The following is a 20,625-nucleotide window of genomic DNA, read 5'->3' on the forward strand; positions in this document are numbered from 1 at the left end:
CGAAAAAATCCAACGAAAAATGAAAAGACAACGGGAACGAGGAGAGTACGAGGGGAAAAGATACGGGATGAGAGAAAAATATCGGGAGAAAGAAGGGAGAGAAGGGACGGAGGGAGGGAGGAAGAGAGAGAGAGGTATGGGCGGACGAGAATGGTGGAACGAGGAGGGAGATGGGGAGGGAAAGAAAGAGAGATTCTCGCGGTCGAGAGTTTGGCGTAATGAAAGAAAAAGAGGGGGAAAAAAAGGAGCAGCAAATTGACCGGTGCCAGCGGGAAGCCGAACGCGACGGGGAGTCCTCTTTGCCCAAAAAATCTTCTATCCTTCTCCGTCCCGATCCCTCGCTCCGAGCACCTTCTATCTTCATCCCTTTCGCGCCAACCGCCAAGCGCACCTTTTCTCTCGTTCCTTTCGTCGTTCATCTCGAAGCGAGACAAATGAGCGGCATCCGTCTGCGTCACCTGTCCGTCAGTCCGTTCGTAACTTTTGACTCGAGGCAAATCGACGAGAGAGAGAGAGAGAGAAAGGAACGAAAACCGACTTTTTATCGTGGCCACGTCGTCGGTGACCCGCGAACCTAGCAACGTATCTACCTATGTGCCTACAATTATGTGCCGTCGTTGCGCTCTTTTTTTTTTTTTCCTTTTTTCCTCCTCCTCCCTTTTTTCACTCGTTACGTTCCACCCTTCCGCGATCTACTCGCATTTTCGAGTTTTGATAACGTAATAAAGCCTACCCATCGACGAATAATAATGTATGTATATCGTTCGAGGGATGACGCGTTCGCGTTTCGCGCATCGAGTCGTGACTCGTACGCTCCAATAGAGTTTCTCTACGTTGAGATTTCTCTACGAGGAATCGGTTCGCAAAGGGGACTGATCATAAAGCGGAATGGTTTCGAGTTGTCCGGTGAATGGAATTACGAACGAACTTTTAAATAAAAATTGATACTTAAGTTAGCGGAAACGCGGACGAAAGGTGTCAAGCCTTCCCCTCCTCCCCCCCCTATGCTACTTGTAATCATATTCTTGCTTATGTTTATTGTACGACAACTTAAAGATATATTGGGCTATCTTTTTCTTCGTTTCCTATTAAAGTAAAGTATACGAGTAAGCTAGCTACGGAGCTATTGGTTGCTGATAATAAAACGTGTAAAAAAAAACGACTGTATAACACGATTATATTGCATCACGAACAATTAAATTAAAGATCAAGACCTGGAGTATAGCGAAGGTAAATACAACTCTATCAAAACGAGGCATTATCTTTCGAAAAGATTTCTGAAAATTACACATAAATTCTGAAATACCTATGAAAACGGCAATATATTTTGCCCACTGCCATCAACGAGAAGGCTTTATTAGGCAATCCTGCTGTCGGATTATATACTGTTACAACGTCATATAAATACGCGATTTGCGTTATCAGATAGACTTGCAGCAACGTGTTGCGTAGATCGAGCACGAAACCAAGAGGCGTCGGCAGAAACAGAACCGAGTTGCATACACGTACCACCGATTCCCTCCACTTCTTCGTATAACTTCGATTACGTTTTTCCTAGATTACGATCGTCCGCTCATATTTTTTTCTTCTCCTTCTTCTTCTTCTTCTTCTTCTTCTCCCTCTCCTCCTCCTCTCTTCTCTCGTAAACCGCGAAAAAATCTATTTGGAACTTGAGTTTCCCCCTTTATCTATCGGTGTATCTTTCAATATACGCGAGAACGGTGTTGTAATATATTTTACAAGTGTTACTTCCTCCTAACCCGTCGATAAGCAACCAAGTGTTTGCCCGGCGCTCCTCGCGGTTATCTTTACGGTCCCGAACTTAGAAATCGTAATGAGAAATAATTTACATCGGTGGCGGGGCCGATAATCCTTTAAACGGGCAGGTTTAAAGGGGAAAAAGAATCATCGACGAATCTCGAAACAGCGCCGGTTATCTGACCGGTTGTCGTTCCTTAATGTCGAATTAATTAAATCGAGTCGACCGATGGCGCCTATAAAGAAACCGTAATCTTATCGGGGATGTCACGCTCGCGAGCCTCGAGTTCCTAAGATTGGCTTCGAAATGCTACCGTGGCCGTGTTCGTGCAACTCGTGGTCTCGTTCACATGGCCTCATTAAGATAACGAAATCCATATTTTCGTCCGTTTTAGAAGAGGGAAGGGGGGGAGGGAATGGGAGGAGGAGCAGGAGGAGGAGGAGGAGGAGGGGAAAAGTATCCCGCGGTATCGCCGTTCGTTCGTATCCGGTGAATGGAATGCGAAGTGACGATTTGGTCGTACGAAAATTATACTGGGTGGCCGGCAGCCTTGCCGTTTGAAAGGATATAATTTCGTAGCTATTACCGGTAGGGAAAGGAGCGAACGGAGAGGGGGACCGAAATGAATGGAAGCGAACGAAGTTCGAAGAGGATCGAAGGAAACTTTGTTGCTGCTCGACCACTTCCTATTCCCAACTACTCGTCCCTAGCTACGTATAAATTTTCGCTCCACGAAAATTACCACGACCGTTTCAGATTCTTCCGTTTCATCTCGCGCGATCGTCGAGTACGAGTAAAGAAAATACGTGAAAAAATTCGCGTCTCGTGATTAATCCTCGCGTCCATCTATTGCTCGTTACGGTACGTATCGTAATTTACGCGGGAATCCCTACGATTGGTATTTCTACGCAGCTTACCACAGTGGAAACTTACGCGTTCTAGGGTGTAACGCGCGTAAATCCTGCCCACGTGAACGAACCAGGATACCCCGTTTTAAAAGGAGAAGAAGAGGAGCAGCCTCGAACGGTCTCGAGATTAGGATCGAAACGGCTGTTAGGTGTGTCGCCCGTGCTCGTTCTTGAAACGCGTCCGGAATTCCTGGTAGCTCTTGTCCACGTGTGGTTTCGAACTCCTAAGAAATAGATGTTCCTCTGTATATTGTATATTTGTAAGAAGACGAATATATATATGTATATACACGTGTGTGTGCGTGCGCGTGTATTGGAATAGTTCTGGTGGAAATATCGACTCGATAGGAAAGGAGAACTCGAGAAAGTCACATTAAAGGAGACTTATGGTCGTAGTTCAGTCAGCCATGGGAATTACAGTTGGAATACGTGTCAAACGCACTTATCGCAATACCATAAACAGATCATAAATAACCAAGAATGTATTTCAACGGTTTTAGCTACGATCGCACACACTTGCATAGAAACCGAGAGTGATGATGAACAAACGAGGACGCGCGAATAGCTCGAAGAAATGTCGAGATTTATCCTCGAACGGTTGCTTGATATTACCCGTGAGGAATCTGGGAAAGATTGGGTCTGTTTGAAATTCGTGACGATTACGATTACGGTTGCGGACACGAGCGGTGGTTCAAAAGGGGGTGAAAGTCACGAAACGCGAGGACCATTTACGACCGCGTACGCGTTTTCGACGCGGAAAAAATTTTTTCACCGAACGCGCGACAAACGAGTATCGGTATTTCGGTACGGAGGGTTGCGTGGAAGTAAAAAGAGGCGGTACGGCGGAAAATACTGGCACGGTGAAAACTTCAAAGTAAACCGCGCTTGTGATTGTCGATCGAAGATCAATCGGTGGAAAGCAAATAATACTTTCGAGTTTAGCAGTAGTTGCGTAGATTGGTGTAGGATGAAAGGAATGGAAGATGTTGGGCGCGGCAAGATCGGAAGATGCGGAGCGGAAGAAAGAAGAGATTAATTACGTAATTTGGCGCGAGCTTCACTTTAATCCTTCGACTCTTGGAATTTTTCAAATTATATCGTGCGTGGTGGAAAATTCATAATCAAGCCGTTTAATGATTAACAATATGTTAACGCGGCGAAGCGTTATTCGCGTGTGTTCACGGCGTTTGCGCGACGTGGATTGCGCGTACACGCTCGCGGAGGATACACACGGGCGTGGAACAATGCGGCGCAACGGGAGAAACAAAAAAAATTGCGCCCGGGACCGGCGGAGTCGCCGCGGGAAAGCGTTTCATGCAGAAAACAAATTGGTCACGATCATTAACGCCCTCCTCGTTTCGAGAGTCGAGCCTTTGGCAGTTACAAAGCGATATTTTATGTGTCCCCACACGCCCCGTTTTGAAATAGATTAAATAACGTTTCGTGCACTTGTTGCGATTTCTTGTTGGAATAATTAAAATCGGGCCGTCGACTTAGATTTTTCTAAGGGAGAAGGAAGACGAATCGCCGATTCCCCGATCCAAAAAAACCCGATCCAAAACTCGCCACGCCGCCAACAGACGCACCATCCAATCTGTCCACCCATCGATCTTCGTCCTCCGTGTTAACGTTGCGAAACGATTAACTTAAATCCTTCGAGACTACGAAAATACGAATTGGTTTGTACGCCGTTTTCGTCCAAGCTATTGTGCCTCTTTGAATTCAACCGCGTTTGTCAGCCGCGTTGCTTGTTCGCGCTAAGCTAAACAGTTTACCCCCTCCCCCATCCCCCCTCCCTCCGATATACACCGTTTGCATTCGAGTTTTAACCCCCCCTCCCGAAACTATTGAAAATTGTAGGCACGAACGTTTTCGAAGCAGCATAAATCGTTCAGAATTATTAATAACCTGCCTACACCCTTCCTTCTCTACATTTGCCACTGTTTCCTCCGCTCCCAATGCGAGCCCCGCGCGTTACCCAATATTTGGGAGCGAAGCTTTTGCAAAGGTTACAAAGCCACATTTTATGCGGTTACATACGCGCGTGTCCCGAATGCATTAAATAATGTTCAATGCTTTCCCTTCGTAATGTTGAAATAATTAAAACGGTATGCCAACCAACGACGCCGTGTCGTCCGGAAAAATAAATTGGTGTTCCGACGCGTTGAGGCGGGATTCCTCCATTTCGGGGAGGGGGAGGGAATTTTGTAACGTTTCAACGTTCTGCGGTTGGAGATGGACGCGACACGACGCGGCCGTATTCTAATTAATCGAATAAATTAACATCGCCAAAAATCGGCCGATCCGTCCACCGACTTTGACTACGCGGTTACGATTCTTTATCGGGGGGAGGGAGAAGAGGATCGATTAACGATCATCGGCGTTTCGATACATACGTGCATGCACTTGTCCATACACGGCTGTATCTTCTATCTTTTGAAATCGATCGATTAAAATCACGTCGATAAGTAAATTCGTGCTCGTACATAAATATCCTATTTATGGGTGATAACGAACGAGCGTCTAGCAGAAGCTCGCAATTAACGCCGCGAACCTCTTGACATTTCAATTTGAAAGCAAATTCAAAAAGCAAACCGTTTCGACCGTGGCGAAAGTCGGGAAAAAAATCGGAAAAATCCTGTCCGCCTTTGGCGGCCTAATTAACTCGTGGCTAAAATCGCAAGCGGCGTTTTTTTTACGACAACAATCATTATCATAATTACGGCAACGTAATTGTATCAATCGTATCATCTTCCGAGGCGTTCCCTCGGAGAGAACAAATTGGCCACGATCGTTATCGCCCTACACGATCGCCAACGGAAAACCGACCTCGTCGTAGGTACGCATAGCGCGTGCACTCGGCGGGGGATTCTTCGGGGGAGTGTGAATTAAGTTCCGCGCTTAAGTTCCGCCATGGGTGCGCGCGATACGATCGAGTTTTTACGCGCCAACGAAATTATGCCGCGTATCGTTCGAGGCATAATTTCGAAACATTCTTCCGCTTCGAAACTTTTGTGAAAAATCCGCTAGGATCGTATCGGCGAGTATCGATTATATCGATTCGATCGATCGACTTGTGAAATTATTAAGGGACGTTTTATCGAGTCCGTACAAAATTCGCGAGGAGTTCAATTATTCGGCACAATTCGGGTGCGAATTAAATTGTTACGTTCGAACTCTACGAATCTAACTGTAAGAGTGCTCGTTGATCGATTTAAAAAACAATGAATCGAGAAATTGAGAGGATACCAATTAGCGATAACATCATACGCGATATCGCGTAACTCGTGGTCGAGTCGAAACGTATGTGACGGGGGAACGATAAGACGAACGCGCGGCGAACGTTTCGCAGAAACGACAGAGATTGTTTGCATCGTTCGTCGTGATTTCTGCACGATTCGACATTCGAGGAAACGCAGATAGAATCCTCTTTCCCTCCTCCACCGTTTCCTGCATTTCGAAGAAAGCCGCCGTCCAATTTTCTCCGCGCGCATTCCGCGCGTAATCTTCGCAGCGGAGCGAAAATATTTTCCGGCGTCATTAAAAAATCAACGATAGCTCTTCCACCGCCTACGGGAGGAGGAACGATTTCCGTGCCTACCCCGAAAAATCAACATTTCCCCGTGGAAAGAAAGAGAGAGAGAGAGAGAGAGAGAGAGAGAGAGAGAGAGAGAGAGAGAGAGAGAGAGAGAGAGAATTAATCGCGGTGTGCCGCCCCGGCTCTTATTATAATTGCGCGAAATTTTAAATTAAGCCGCGGGCGCGCGCGGATTTCAATCGAAGGAAAACTTCGGTAAATATTCGGACAGTGCTTTTTTCCTCCTCCCCTGTTGGGGAAGAGCGGATCGGGACGAACGACGATTGCGCATTGGCCCTGCGCCCTTTCGCCCAAGGATAATATTTAACGTTATTATCGGTGCCGCGCATTTTGGCTTCGAACAATCGTCTCGGGTTTATGCAATACCGGAAATCGAGCGATCCGAGCGCGAGGAGGAAGCGGAGATTACTTTTGCATAAATATCAAGCGTCTCGTTGATCTTTTGATTCCTCGCCAACCGATTGATTTTTTTTCTAGAAAAGGGTGGACGATTATTAAAATGGCATTTGGAAAAAGGGCCTCGGTTCGAAACTCGAGGAATTCCTATTCAATTCGATTCTCGCGAGCAACTGTGTAAACATCGGTTTTACTGAACGTATGATCAGAAGTGGAGGGGAAGAAGGGAGGGGAAAGGGGAGGGGATAGTGGTAATTAGCGTCGCTTCCCGTGTCCCTAATTCTAATCAAATCAACCGTGGAATCTGACGATCGTGTTCCGTTATCGGTAACATGGTTGACGTCTATTAATTTTTCACCAATTATCGAATACCGAATATAAAAGTGAGCGCACGATTTGAGATTCCATTCGATCCTTAGCCGATAAGCAGCGAACGGGATAGCGATATCCCGTGGCATCCCGTACGAGTCGCGTCGCTTTTTTACCTTTCGAACTCGGTGGTCCGATCTGCGGCTAACGATAATCATTATCGCCTCGCCGCCTTTAACTTTACGAACGACCGTCTTACGCAATGCTTGAAATTGGCGCTCGAGGAACATTCGGGCTTGAGCCAAGAAACGAGAGGAAAAAAAAAAAAAAAAAAGAAAAAAAGAGAAAAATGATCGAGGGTGGGGCTCGAAGGGAACACCACCAGGAAGAACCACAAAGGACCCGAAGAATATTTTACGATTTTACGATTTTCCTTCGCCTCGATCTTTCTTTTCGATATTTCGAACTGACTCGCGATCACCGCGATCGGAAATACCGGTGTAATAAAATCGAGTGGTCGATATATTACGAAATATATATGTATATATATACATATTTAAAATTTGTCGTTGTCTCGCGCATTCGTGTCTCTCGACGTGGAGCGAAACAATTCGATCAATTCGAGAAAGCATGACCGTCGCATTAGCGGCTGGCTGTTACTCGGCAAAAAAATGACACGCGCTCGTTCTTTGACAAACGCAAATAGTTTCTGGTTCGCGGACGATGAAATTTTTCAGATAAATCATCGGGCAAACGAGATGCACGTTTGCACAGAGTTCGATAAGAGGTGGCGTTATTTGCTTTCTTCGATGGGCAACAGCCTCGTCATCGTGGCAACCGGCGATCTCAAAGTGGCAAAGGATCGAGAGGAGACGTATACACGGGCGAAGGATCGAGGGCGTTTTGATCGTTCCAACGCCGTTCCCCCTCGGGGCTCGTTTTTATTTCCCCTTCCCAACCCCGGCATCCCTCCCTTCCTCGCGTTCCTGCGTGTCGTACGTGCGTGCGAATTCGATTTCACGCGATTCCTTTCGATCGGGTGCTACGTATAAACTATTTCCGAACCGATCCACCTTCTCGCTTCTTGTTTCTCGTGGCGCGGACGTGTTACGCCGAAAAAAAGAAGACAATTAATCGTGCGGAGGCATGCGGAGTTTCAACTCGACGTATACGCGATTCGATCGTTTCAAAACAGCTCCACCCTTTTTATCTCGTTTTTCACAGTCGACTCGGCCGGCCGGCCGGCCGGCCGAGTCCTCGTGATGAAATAGGCGCACCGTTTCGACCAACCACCGAAACTCTTCGTTCGACCTCCAGATTCTTTCACCTCCGGATTCTAGCTTTCGGTCAAGCTCGAAACTTAGATCGTTACTCCAGTTACTCGAACGCACGAAGATGGAATAATCGTTTTGGGTGAGGGGAGGGACGACGATTAAAGGGGAGTGGAAGAGAGAGGAGAGATCTCGAGGAGGAAAAAGGAGGAGAAAGGAGGAGAAAGTTCGGAAAAAGCAGGGAACGGTAACGGAGAGAGAGAGAGAGAGGAGAAGGAAAACGGGATTTCTTCTGGCACGCGTCGTTCAACGATTGTTCTCTTGTTGTTCTCAACGAGGACAAAAAGGGCGACGTGAAAAAAGGCGCGAAAAATCGTGATGTCGAGAAAAGGATACGAAAGGAGAGAGAGAGAGAGAGAGAGAGAGAAAGAGAGAGAGCGGATGATCGGATCTCTCGAAGCGGATCGCCCGACGAAAGGGCGAAATTCGGAGGCAGGTGTAAGTGGTACGAGACCACGGTGGACGGGCATAAAAAAAAAAAGAAAAGAAAAAAGGAAAAGGAAAAAAAAAGACGGCTGTAATAAAGTTTGCGCGCTGGGTCACGTTGTGTCGACGTTGTCCTCGATATCGCGACTGGAGATTAGAGGTATCGATAAAAAACGACGCTTGGCACGGGATAGGCATACGAATGAAGTCGCGGAGGAGCGAGGATGGAAGGGAAGAGGGAGGGAAAATACGCGAATGAAAATCGTTTTCACTCGAAATCTCGCACGGGGAAACGAGCAACGTTATTTTCGCGGGGAAGACAGGATTTTTCCACGGCCGTTATTTCCAGCTGAAATCTCCGCGAACAAAGAGGTTGGCGCGGAACGAGATTTCAAAGGGTGCGATGCGAAGATGCAACGGAAAAACGCGTCGTTTCAAACGGAGAGAGGGAGAGGGAGAGAGAAAATGAAGGAGAAAACCCGGCGAAGAGGAGAATGGCGTGGTTGCGCGAATTCAATCTTGAAAAAATGGATATGCCGGTGGATACACCATGGGAAGTGGGATCTGAAAGCTTTGAAGTTATAAGCGCGAAAAAGTAAAGAAAAAAAGGAAGGGAAGAAATGAGGGAAGAAATGAAAGGAGAGGGAGGGGATAAAGAAGAAACGCGCGAAAGGGATACCGCGAGAAAGTGGGAACTGGGGCGTGGAAAAATCTTCTCCGGGCGAGGAAAATTCAATTTTCAATGGACGGATATTCAAATTCCAATTTCGAAATTTAAAAGTTGGAGGAGGGAAAGGAGGAAGAAGGGAAAAAGAAAACGAAGAAGAAGAGGAGGAGGAGGAGGAGGAAGAAAGAAAAGGAGACGGCCGAGTCGGACGACGAAACGGAGATGCAAAGCAATAGGGTTGTTCTTTGTCGATGGAACTGAGGAGAAAACAGAAGAAGAAGCAGCGGCAGGCAGCAGGCAGCAGCAGCGGCGACAAAGGGAGGACGAGAAGAGATACGAAGCGAAGAAGGAAGAAGCGCGTCAGGAAGGAAGGAAGGAAGGAAGGGATCCTGGAAGGCGGATTCACCGCAGGATCGCAGGTAGTAGCAGGGTACGGTAGGACGATTTCTACGTGGCCCATCCCTCCGTTCGTTTTCTTCTCTTTCTTCCACCACGTACACCTCATCCTCTCCACCCTTCTAGGTTTCGTGCCGAACGAAAGCCGAGGTAAAGCCGGAGCCGAACGAAACGAAACACGGTTCTCTCTTATTCGCTCCACCTCCTACCTCTCTTGCATATACGCACACTCGGCTGCCGCTCTTTCTCGCGGCCTCTCTTCCTCTATGAGAGAAAGAAGAGTCTCTCTCCTCTTACTCCGACGCTCCTTCTCGATTTCTCTCTCTCTCTCTCTTTTCGCTTCTTCTCTCCGTAATATCTCGCGCTCTTTCGCGGTTTCTCTCTCTTCAACCCTCGAACACCGGCGAGGCAAAGGTATTTCCGTCTTCCTCTAATTCTATCTCGTTGCTCGCCCCTCTCGCTCCCACTCCCAGCCTCGTTCGTTCGCGCTCTATCCGCGTCTCTCTTGCACCGACGGCATCCGCGGTCACTGCTCTCTGTCCCACCCTCGTTCTCCATCCTCTCTGTCGCTCTTCCTCTCGTTCTTGCTCTCTCGCTCGAACAACCTATCAACTCGGTGGGTAGACGTGAGCTCCGGACGACGATTCTCTCTCTCTCATCCCATCGACCGACCGTTCTTACACCGATATAGTCCGCGGCCTGCCTCGGCTGTGTTCGTGGACGGGAACACGGGTCGTTCTATACCGGGTGTTTCTTCGAGAACCGCACTCACGACTCGTGGATTTTCCTCTTTCTATCGAGGACATCGGAGACGTTCGTCTACCGTGCATTGCCCAATTTCTCTCTCTCTTTCTCTCTCTCGATTCCATCGCGTGCGATCGAAATTTAGACACATTGGATCGGAGATGTTTAACGGCGAAACGAAAGTTTTGGAGTTATCGAAAAGGAATAACCGATTAATTGCTTTCTTCGCCGGTTCGCATAGGTCCGGATTACTCGCGCGAAAAAGATTTATAATTGAACAGAAATTGAACTATTATTTACAGGATTCAGGAAGGGAAGAATAGGATTTTTCGTGCGGGAGGCTCGTGTTTTTGGCTTCGGTTTCGGGAATTTGTTCGCCCCGCGTTTGATTGTCGCAAAAATATAATGATTCGATGCACGATGAACGAACGAGCGCAGGAGCGTTTTTTGTCGCGGGTAGCCTCGCCTCGCCTTTCGTCCGCGTCGCAATTTAAATTACACGCGGACGAACCCTACGTACGTCCAATGCAAGGATTTAAAGTGCCGCGAGATTCGCCTAGCATTGCGTTTGATAACAGAGGCCTGTGCAATAGTCGAACAGTGCGGAACCACTGATAACAGGTGTTTAGCTGGTGGCCGTCAGCGGAAACACCAACCGTGTTCCGAGGAATATTAGAATTTCCGCGCGAATCGTGCCTCGCGACGCGTCATTCTTTTAAAAATCTTCCGATTGTTCATTTATTTATTTATTTTTTTCCTTCTCTCCAATCGAAAAAAAAAAAAAAGAGAGAAAAACGAAACTTATACCCGTTTCGAAAAATATATACAAGCAGAATCGGAAAGAAGGAAGGAACATCTGTTCCTTTGATAAGTTTCGCGTGACTATAAAAGATTGGAATCACGTAAGCGAGAGCGGGAAGCGCTTGCGGATGAAGCATCGTTAGCTTCGCTTCTTTCCTTTGACGAGGCAAGTTTATTATTCGTCGTTAATTGTTTCGGATTCTGAAACGCCAAAGGCTGAAGTCAGCGACGCTGGAATAGCCGGGAATGCGAAATCGAGGTGCACGTGCGAGGAGCACGTCACAGCCGAGCGGCGGAGTGATGAGTTCTTGCTAATCACCGCGAACCGTCCGTTTCGAGTAGGAGAAAAAGGATCTTCTCTAAGCAACGTCCCGACGATGCTGCCGAGATCTCGACTCGAAGGACTCGAGTCATCGTTACGTTACATCGCGGTACGGACGCGTTTGCTTCGTAACAAAGGGGAAAAAACGATGCACAACGGGTGTGCAGGTTTTGTAATTAGGAGTTAATTAAGAGAGGGAGAGAGAGAGGGAGAGAGAGATAGAGAAAGAAAATAATTATCTCGTATCAACGAATCGATCACACGCGTCCAATAATTATCTAACCGTTTAAATTCATTTTACGTTCGGGGAAATTTAAACGTTTTAATTTCACTCTTGTCGTAATTCGTGAATCGAAATAATAATAATGATATGAAAATGTTTTATTTTTATCATTCGAGCAAGGAAAATTGATCTCGTTCGTATATCTGTACATAGCCACGGTATCCATCGTCAATGGGAATTCAATGACAAACGTTTTACCGTAACGTGGCGAACGGCAGAGATCAGAAACCAGTAGGAGAACTTAATCAATTCGAATCACCGGGGCGATTCGGAAGATCGGCCGAGCAGATTACACGTTAGTGCTTCGACAACGGGTTTCATTGGTCGCGCGAGAGAAAACCCCTCGGCACTGTCGCGTGTGCGTGTAGAATGGCGACAATGCCGATTGCCGGAGAAATTTTCCGGGGCTTCGTCGTCTCGAATGTACGACTTCGCAAATATCAACGCCCACGGAGGACTCGCCACGGAGGAGCCTCTTCAATAGACATTCAAACAGTTTGGCAAAACTTGAAACCGTTCGATACCGTTCGCCTATGCTAAATGATAACGCGCACGATATATTTTCTCGACGAAAATAGGATGTAATCGCGAAATAATTTCCGTTCACCCAGTACATAACTTTTTTTTAAAATGCACTTTCTGCTCCATTTTCCTCGAGTTATCACGTTATCGTTATCACGCGATGCACCTTTCGGTCTGCTTCTGAATTATCGCCTATTGTACGGCGGGAAAATATGAAATTTCGTGCAACCGTAGCAATTTTTCTCCCCCGTCCTCCCCTCCCCCGTCACCCGTCCCCCATCAGTTTCATTCCGATTTGCGAACAAAATACACTCAACAGCCGGCGGCGCGATTGAAAAAGCGCGGCGGCCGAATACAGTTAAAGCAACGATAATAGTTGGCGATATAGAAAATTTTTCATCTCTCACCGCGATGTACACCGAGAGAACTGAACTTTACAACATTTCCTGCGCCTCTCACGCCCTTCCACCTTTCGTCCCTCTCTTTCCTTTTTTTTTTTTTTTTTTTCTTTTTTTCTTTTCCTCTATGTCGTCGCCGTCGTCTTTTTTTATTCGCTGCCTTCGAAAAACGTTTCACGCCGGCCGATAAACCATCAATTCGAACGGCTTTATGAATCAGCCCAGAAAATATTTCCCAGCCGCTTATTAAAACGTACGAACCAATAAATTCGAACGGACGAATATTATTATCACGTGGAATTAATTTATACGATTCGGAGGGAAATTCAATTTGAAGAAAAAAAAAAAAAAACCGATCGACTATCGAGGCTAAAGATTCTTCTCCTTCTCGAGAAAGAATTCCTTTTATTATTAATCACATCGTGTAATATTAATACGTGAAAAAAAAAAAAAAAAAGAAACGAAAAAGAAAAAGAAAAATGAATTCATAACTTTTCTACTCGAAAAAATTGGCAAAAATTCACTCGTACTTCGTTCCTTTTACGCCAAATTCACGATCCTTATTTACCTTCGATTCGATCCCGAATAATCGTCGTTCATTCGTACGATAAAATGTTCGAGAAATCGATGATCGCGACGATGATCGAGGCATGAGAATGACGAGCGATAAAAAGTCGGGATTTCAAGCTCACCCGTTACGTGTGGTGGCACATACAGCCCCGCGGTAGACGAAGCTTTGGGTCGCCGCTAGCTGCGGGCGTCCGGACCTCGCGTCTACCCTCTCATTTACCATTTGGTACCTATAGATAGGTACCTATATATACGTGCAGGTACCTAATGTACGTGCACGCAGACAGAGGCGCGAGCCGGGCGACGAAGACGAGCGTACGGGCCACTAACATGAAACACGTAGATACACGCGAACACACGGATGAACCACGGCAGAGGACACACCGAGAGAGAGGTGGTGAACGGGCCGAGAGTGCAGGACTCCGCTCTCTCTCTCTCTCTCTCTCTCTCTCTCCCCCTCTCTCTTTTTCTCCTTCTTTCTTCCTTCCATCGATGCCGCGTCCCTTTTTCTCCGTTCCTCCCTCTGTTCTTCACGCTGGGTGCCTAGGTGGCTCCATGTACTTATTTTTCTATATAACAGGCTCGCGAGTGCGAGAGAAGAAAACCCGTACAAGCCTATACCCGTACGTGTGCAATGCCGATGCATCCGTATATTCGCGTATATTATGCCGCCACGCTCCGTCCCTGTTTTCCATCCACCTTCCTCTCCGCGTTTCTATCGTTTCTATCTATCTATCGTTCTCTCCCCGCATATGCATGCACACCGATATTGCGCTCCAGGTACGACGAAGAGGACGAAGCGCGTGGTTTTGCACACGAGCATGCAGAGAGACAGAGAGAAAGAGAGAGGGAGAGAAAGAGAGAGAGAGTTCCAGAGAGCGCTCACTTTGGTTCCCCGTGTCTTTAGCAGAAAGAGCAGACCGCTCGAGAGAGAAAAGGCGGAGGTGGCGGTGGCGCGGCATTGACGTGGGGATTCGGGGCCGAAGCGGAGGCGGGAATGCGGCGAGTATCTCGGAACGGCGGAAGCTACGAGAGTTCTGCCCGAAGGGGCATTTTTTTTTGGCGACTCGAAAAGGAGGGACGTGAAGAAGGATGAGGAGGAGGAGGAGAAGAAGGGTGCGCAGGGAAACGAAAACGGGGGCAGCGCGAGGGAAAGAGATCGGTCGTTGCAAATGGGGGATAGGATAGAGGCGATGATGAAGAGGGTGAAGGTGAGATAGAGAAGTTTCGGAGGGCGCGTTATATCTCTCCACTCTTTCTAGGCGAAATTGATCAACGTCCTCGGGAAACCGATTAACCGAGCCAGACGTCTGCCATGAATTTTATAAATATATTTTCTTTGAGCGCGCGCTTTCTCTCTTTCTCTCTCTCTTTCTCTCTCTCTATATATATGTATACAAATATATATATATATATATACGCGCAACCACTATTGCCTCTCCTTTTGCGCCACAGCTTTCCGACGATTTTAGTTGATGAGATTGCACGTAACGCCGCGTTTCTGCACGTACCAACTCTGATTGCGTACGAGGTACATCCTGGAAGGTAGCTTCGTGTTAAAGTTTATACGTAACGATCGGGACATTTCCTCTCGGTGTTTTTATACTCGTGGTGCCCAGTTTTAGAAGAGAATTTTGAACTTGATACGAATGTTTTTTTTAAAAATTCAGAGCGCGATATTTCTTTACGACACGAGACTCTAAAATTCTTCTGTTCTCCCTCTTTGGGAATTTCAATTTCCCAATTGGAAATATAATATAGCGAATATTTTTCTAATTTGTGTTATTTCAAAAAATCAACTTGTTAACTTGTTTCGTCCGTTTCGGATAATTCGGGTCGCGTGGACGACAGGCTTCTTTATCCGAAAATTGAAAAGAGTCTCGAAATCGTGCGGGTCACTGTCCCGCGTTCATCCATGTAATTATAGCTTTCCGCTTTGAGAAAGATATTATCCGTGAAGTATCGTTAGATGAGATGACAATGAATCATTATCGATGCGGCGATTAATCATAATCCCTACGATTAATTGTCCTTTATATCCTCCAAGTGTAATTATAATCTTTGCGAATACGCAGGAAAAATTGAGCTTTTGTTTCCTGTCCGTTATTCGTCGAAACCGATTGGAAAATCTTTCTGTTGCGTGGGAGCGCGACCACCGAGTACTCGAAATCGTCCTCGAACTCGTTAGCTCGGAAAATAATTTCGAGGCTACGAACACCAACAGCCAATCTTTCTAATAATAATAACGGAAAAAAAAAAAATGGTCGGTTTAAAAAGGAGTATCGACCGGATCCATCCGAGCGCAAACTGTTTCGCGAAAATCACGTTGCATGGATTTCCATTCCGTTCCATTCCATTCCAGTGTCCTCAAAGACACGGTTTAATTATCACGGTATGAGCACCGTGAGAAAATCTTTTTGGGCGAAACAGACAGAAAGAGTTTGTCTTTTTTCTCTTTTCCGCTGCTCTGCCAAAGTATCGCCACCGAAACGGAGATTAAAACACCGAAATGTTAACTTGTTTGAAGCGTTTCAAAGCAACGAACGTTCATTTTATGTTGAAAACCTCGCTCGAGGGAAGAGCACAGGTTTTTACGTTCGATATTTTACACCATTCGGTTATTCGAGTTCGAGATTGTATTATTCGTATCTCGATGTGTTTCGAGCTATTTGTAGCATACGGTTTTCCATTCTCGTAAACGTAAGATTATCGTTACGGTCGTTTTTCGGGGTCAAAAGGATCGCGATCAACGTTCAAGGCCGACGCGAAACTTTACGATAACGAAGGGAATAGATTTTACGGAACTCGACGCGCGTGCAAACTTTTCCTACGAAGATTTATCATCCAGCTTCGGTCTTGGCAACTTTTCAGCAAAACTGCTTCGTTGTTACGTTGTCGTAGAAAAAAAAAAAAAAAAAAAAAAGAAAAAGAAAAGAAGAAACCGTACTACGCCTTCTTCTGTTTCGTCTTCGGATCGAAGAAAACTGCGTCGCTCCTGCGTTCGCGATCGCCCAGAGAGAGATTCCGTCGAATAACGAACGAGGATATCGCGAGGATATCGCGTTCAAAGGCACGATCCACCATCCTGACTGACCCCGTGTCATTTTCTATCGATTTCATCGGACTCGTTTATCGTATTCAATTATCGGATCGATAACGCGATTAAAATCCACCGAGTAACTAGGAACCGCGTAAACAGGCCGCGTATAATATATTATTTTATTTAACGGTTATTTAATACCGCTGGCCAATAATCGCGATTTATTGTTCGCATTTCGGCCAAGTTTCATAGAGCGTATAATGAACTTTCCGGGCAGAAACATCGAATGAACAAAAATTTACATAATACCACCGGTGTTCACTTCGTTTCGTCGCGAATAATCGAATCAATTTTCCCCCCCGTCCCTGTGCGTACGTACGTACCCGCCAGGGAGAGAGGGACAGAGGCGTGGGGGTAGCGAGAAAGGGAGAAAAAGGTGAGAGAAGAAGGAAGGGAGAGGGGCAGGGGGAAAAAAAAAAAGAAAAGAAGAAAAAAGAAAAAAAGAATTAACGCATCATCGACGTGCATGCTCGAACAACTTTATACGCGTTTCGTTACACTCTTCCGCGAGTTCTTCGACTCGTCCTCGCTTACCCGGGACGCGTGCAAATTGAGTTTAAAGTGGCCGAAATTGCGATCGAAATTTTTACTCGAACTGCTCCGGACGATTATACCACAATTTGCTCCCTTAATCTCCCCCTTCCCCTCCACCACCCGTTCCTCCGGCTTTTTTCTCCGCGGCCGCGAATCGATACTTAATTGCACGCGAACGGTGTTCCCATTCACCCGACGCTTCTCGGAAACATTAAAGTTAGCGGAACTTCTAAAAAGGACAAGGAAACATCGGGGAATTGCGATCGGGGAATCCGATCGTAAAGGAGCGATGGTTCGATCGCGGAAGGGAAACAAGGGTGCGAAACACGGGCGAACGATCGAAGCGTTAGAAGTCGAGCCGAAACGAAAAGTAGTTTCCGCTAAAGGCTAATCTGTCGACGACAGAAAATTTTCCCCGATGATTAAACGCTTGTCAGACATATGCCGTCTTCATTGCTTCCCTATGTATAGGGAGCCACGTGGTCCGTGTATGCGTTTCCGTGAAACCGACCAACCCCTCACACCCGTTATTGGCCGACTAATTTGTCGCTGGAGCAACTTTAGCTGTCCCTTTAAAGTAACTATATATTTCTTTTTTTTTCTTTTTTTTTTTTTTTTTTTTTTCCCTCCTTTCGTCTAGTCGACGCTGCTTTCATTCTATTCTTTTTTTCCTTTCTTTTTTTTTTTTTTCCACGTGCACGCGTCAAACCGTGACGAGCGTAATTTCCGTGTAACCGTGGTAACCAATAATCTTATCGCGATTTCAGCTAATCGTTGTTGGGACAGCCTCTTATCGATGCCCTATTTTTTTTTTTTTTTTTTAAGCGATTAAGAGCATAATGAGATTCACAGTATAATTGAAACTTGTTGAGAGATTATCATTGTAAAGGAAATCACTGTTTACTACGGAGGCGTTCCCAAAAGTTAACGCGAATATAAAAGTTTGAAACTTGGAAGAGAAATTCGACGTGCGTCGAGACTCTTCGTTATCCGAAGCTTAATTTTTGAAAAATAAATGCAAAATTCTTTTTCTTCAGAAATGAATTACTGAATTACTGGATAAAGAATACCGTTACATAACTTCATCTTGTCCTTTGCAATTTTTTTTATATCTTCGAAAATATCAAGGAAGATAATTGTCGGACTGGTGGTCGGACTTACGACATTCGAGCATCAAGAAGACAAGTGAGGGACGAAGACAAAAAAAGAATACTGGAAGGAGAACGAGAAAAGAAAAAGCACGCGGAGAAAGAGGTGGAGAAAGAAGAAGGTGGAGGATGAGAATGAGGATAGAAAGACAGGAGAAGGAGGAGAAGGAAGAAGAAGAAGACGGGCGTGTGGCGTGCGTTCGTCGTACGGGACGTGTTATTAGCCGGCACCCTCTTTCACGTTGCCCCATCTCCTCGAGCATCGCTCGTCTCATCTCCTTTTTTCTCTGATTTCCTATGCGGGGGCTAGAAACGCGTTTAATTAACATAGCTGGCATGGCTGCATCCCTCTTCTCTTGGGTGCCGAGCAGACAGTCAGCTTTCACGGGCCATTGCGCACACGATACACGTATTACAAATATATATATATATATATATTTCTTTCTTTCTCTCTTATTCTTTGGTTTGGACTTAGCTTGGTCCGGATGTACAGTGTGGGTGTGATTTAAATGTTAACACGAAAATTCGAGATCGATGGCCTGCTGAAAAATACAACGCGGATGCATCTTGTACGGTCGTTAAGGATACATGGGAACATATGATGGGTAGTTTGTTGAACTTGATCCATTTTGCCTGTGGATCGAGTCAGGATTTATCACTCTGAGAGATATATTCTTTTTCGAATTTGTATTTGCCGAGTTTTTGTTCGAGTGTAATTCGGTAGAAAGATATTGGAAAGCGAATAATAACTGGATTTCTTTGACCTATAGTTTTAAATTTATGTATAAATATCTGATGCCATTTTATATTCTATTCATAATGAAACTGTGATTCAAAATCATATTACGAACGTGTATCTTATTTTGACTAAAAATAATAAAAATCCTTTCTAATACTTCCTAATTCTATCCTTCCTAATAATTGTTTATATACATGGATGAATGGATAACTTAAAAAAAAAATGTAAATGTAAATGTTTTTTAAATATTTATGATAAATCTAGTTAATATTTATGATAATCTAGTTAAAGCTTTTAAGGAAAAAATATCAAACATAACTCTAAACTTGAAAAATATAATCGCACTAAACGTTTACTTTAATAATTTGAACTGTATTTTTTTTTTTTTTTTTTTTTTTTGGAATAATTTTGGAATAATTTAAAAAATGAAGCGTTAACGTGATAACATTTAAATAGTACTGTACTATATGTAAACACATTTCCCGTTATGTATATATTCCGAAGGTGAATGCGCAGGCGTGTCTGCGCGTGAAGTGCCATGTGTTCTGTCCACGGCGGATATAATGCACGCCTACCACGGAAATGCTCTTTTTGACGGATCGGTCGACTAATTTGGTCGTTGTCATGGGGTATGCTCGAGAATAAATGGCGACCACCTACTTTATGCTACTGCAAATTCCTTGGAAATTCTTTCCCAGAACTCTCGTCGAAACGAAAAATAAGTGTTCTCTTAATTAACAGATTCGAATAGAAACAATAATAAAGTGCTAATGTTATTCTCTATTTGTTTGTCACTCGTATAAACGACTCGTAATTGAAAGTATATATCAAAAAAAAAAAAAAAAATTCCCAGTATTATGAACTTTGTTGATACATATATACTATTCTCGAGACACGTGCTACATCTCGTAACTTTCGTACTTTAGTATAGATAATATGATATTTATAATATGTATATATTTGTTTTAAGGTTAGATATTGTTGATATACAATAAAATAAAATATTACATTATACGCATTTATATGTACTTATATATTCAATACATAATAATGTTTATTCAAAAAATATAATACTATATCATATAATTAAACATTTTAACAACAGCAATAATAATGAATTATATGATATGCAGAAATCTTATTATATGATATATATGAAATCGTATGATAAAATAAAAAAAAATATAGGCACTTACTTGAAAAACTGAAGAAGTTGTCATAAATACTTATGTAAAGTATAAAAATGAATATTAAATGGATGTATTTAAGTAGTCAGTTAATCTTTTCGTATTTCCGATAATTAATACACTAATTATTACTTGTACACAACCTGACAACACTAATAATTATGAATAAACATGATTTTCTACGAATAAGCACAAGTTTTGCGCGCAATCTGCGCAGATCAACTGTTAACCTTGCCGCGCCATCTTGCGTAATAGACAGGAAACGACTTCAAATTTTATCGGCGTATAATCTTTCGCGGTAAATTTGAAATTATTTTACATTATTATACGCATAAGTAATAAAAATAAAATAATAAAAGTTTTTTTCAACTTTAAAATATATCCACAAAAAAGAATATTCAATGCGATCACTTTATTTCCAAGTTAATAATATAAAATATAGTAATCTCATTGATGAAATATTATAAACAGTTGTGATACAATTAAA

The 20,625-nt window shown here is 44.5% G+C and overlaps 1 protein-coding gene across 1 annotated transcript in view; it reads right to left on the bottom strand.

The window, feature by feature from the left end:
* LOC122718145 (N-acetylglucosaminyl-phosphatidylinositol de-N-acetylase) overlaps positions 1-20,540 on the bottom strand; it is a 70,177-nt gene extending 49,637 nt beyond the window's left edge. The window contains exon 1 of the mRNA XM_043942921.1: positions 20,148-20,540. Within this exon, the coding sequence (XP_043798856.1) occupies positions 20,148-20,171 (24 nt within the window). The 5' untranslated portion in view covers positions 20,172-20,540. The remainder of the gene's footprint in view (positions 1-20,147) is intronic.
* Positions 20,541-20,625: the final 85 nt, after the last annotated feature.

This window comes from Apis laboriosa, unplaced genomic scaffold, assembly GCF_014066325.1.
Source record: "Apis laboriosa isolate Shangri-la unplaced genomic scaffold, ASM1406632v1 scaffold11_cov152, whole genome shotgun sequence".
NCBI lineage: Eukaryota > Metazoa > Arthropoda > Insecta > Hymenoptera > Apidae > Apis > Apis laboriosa.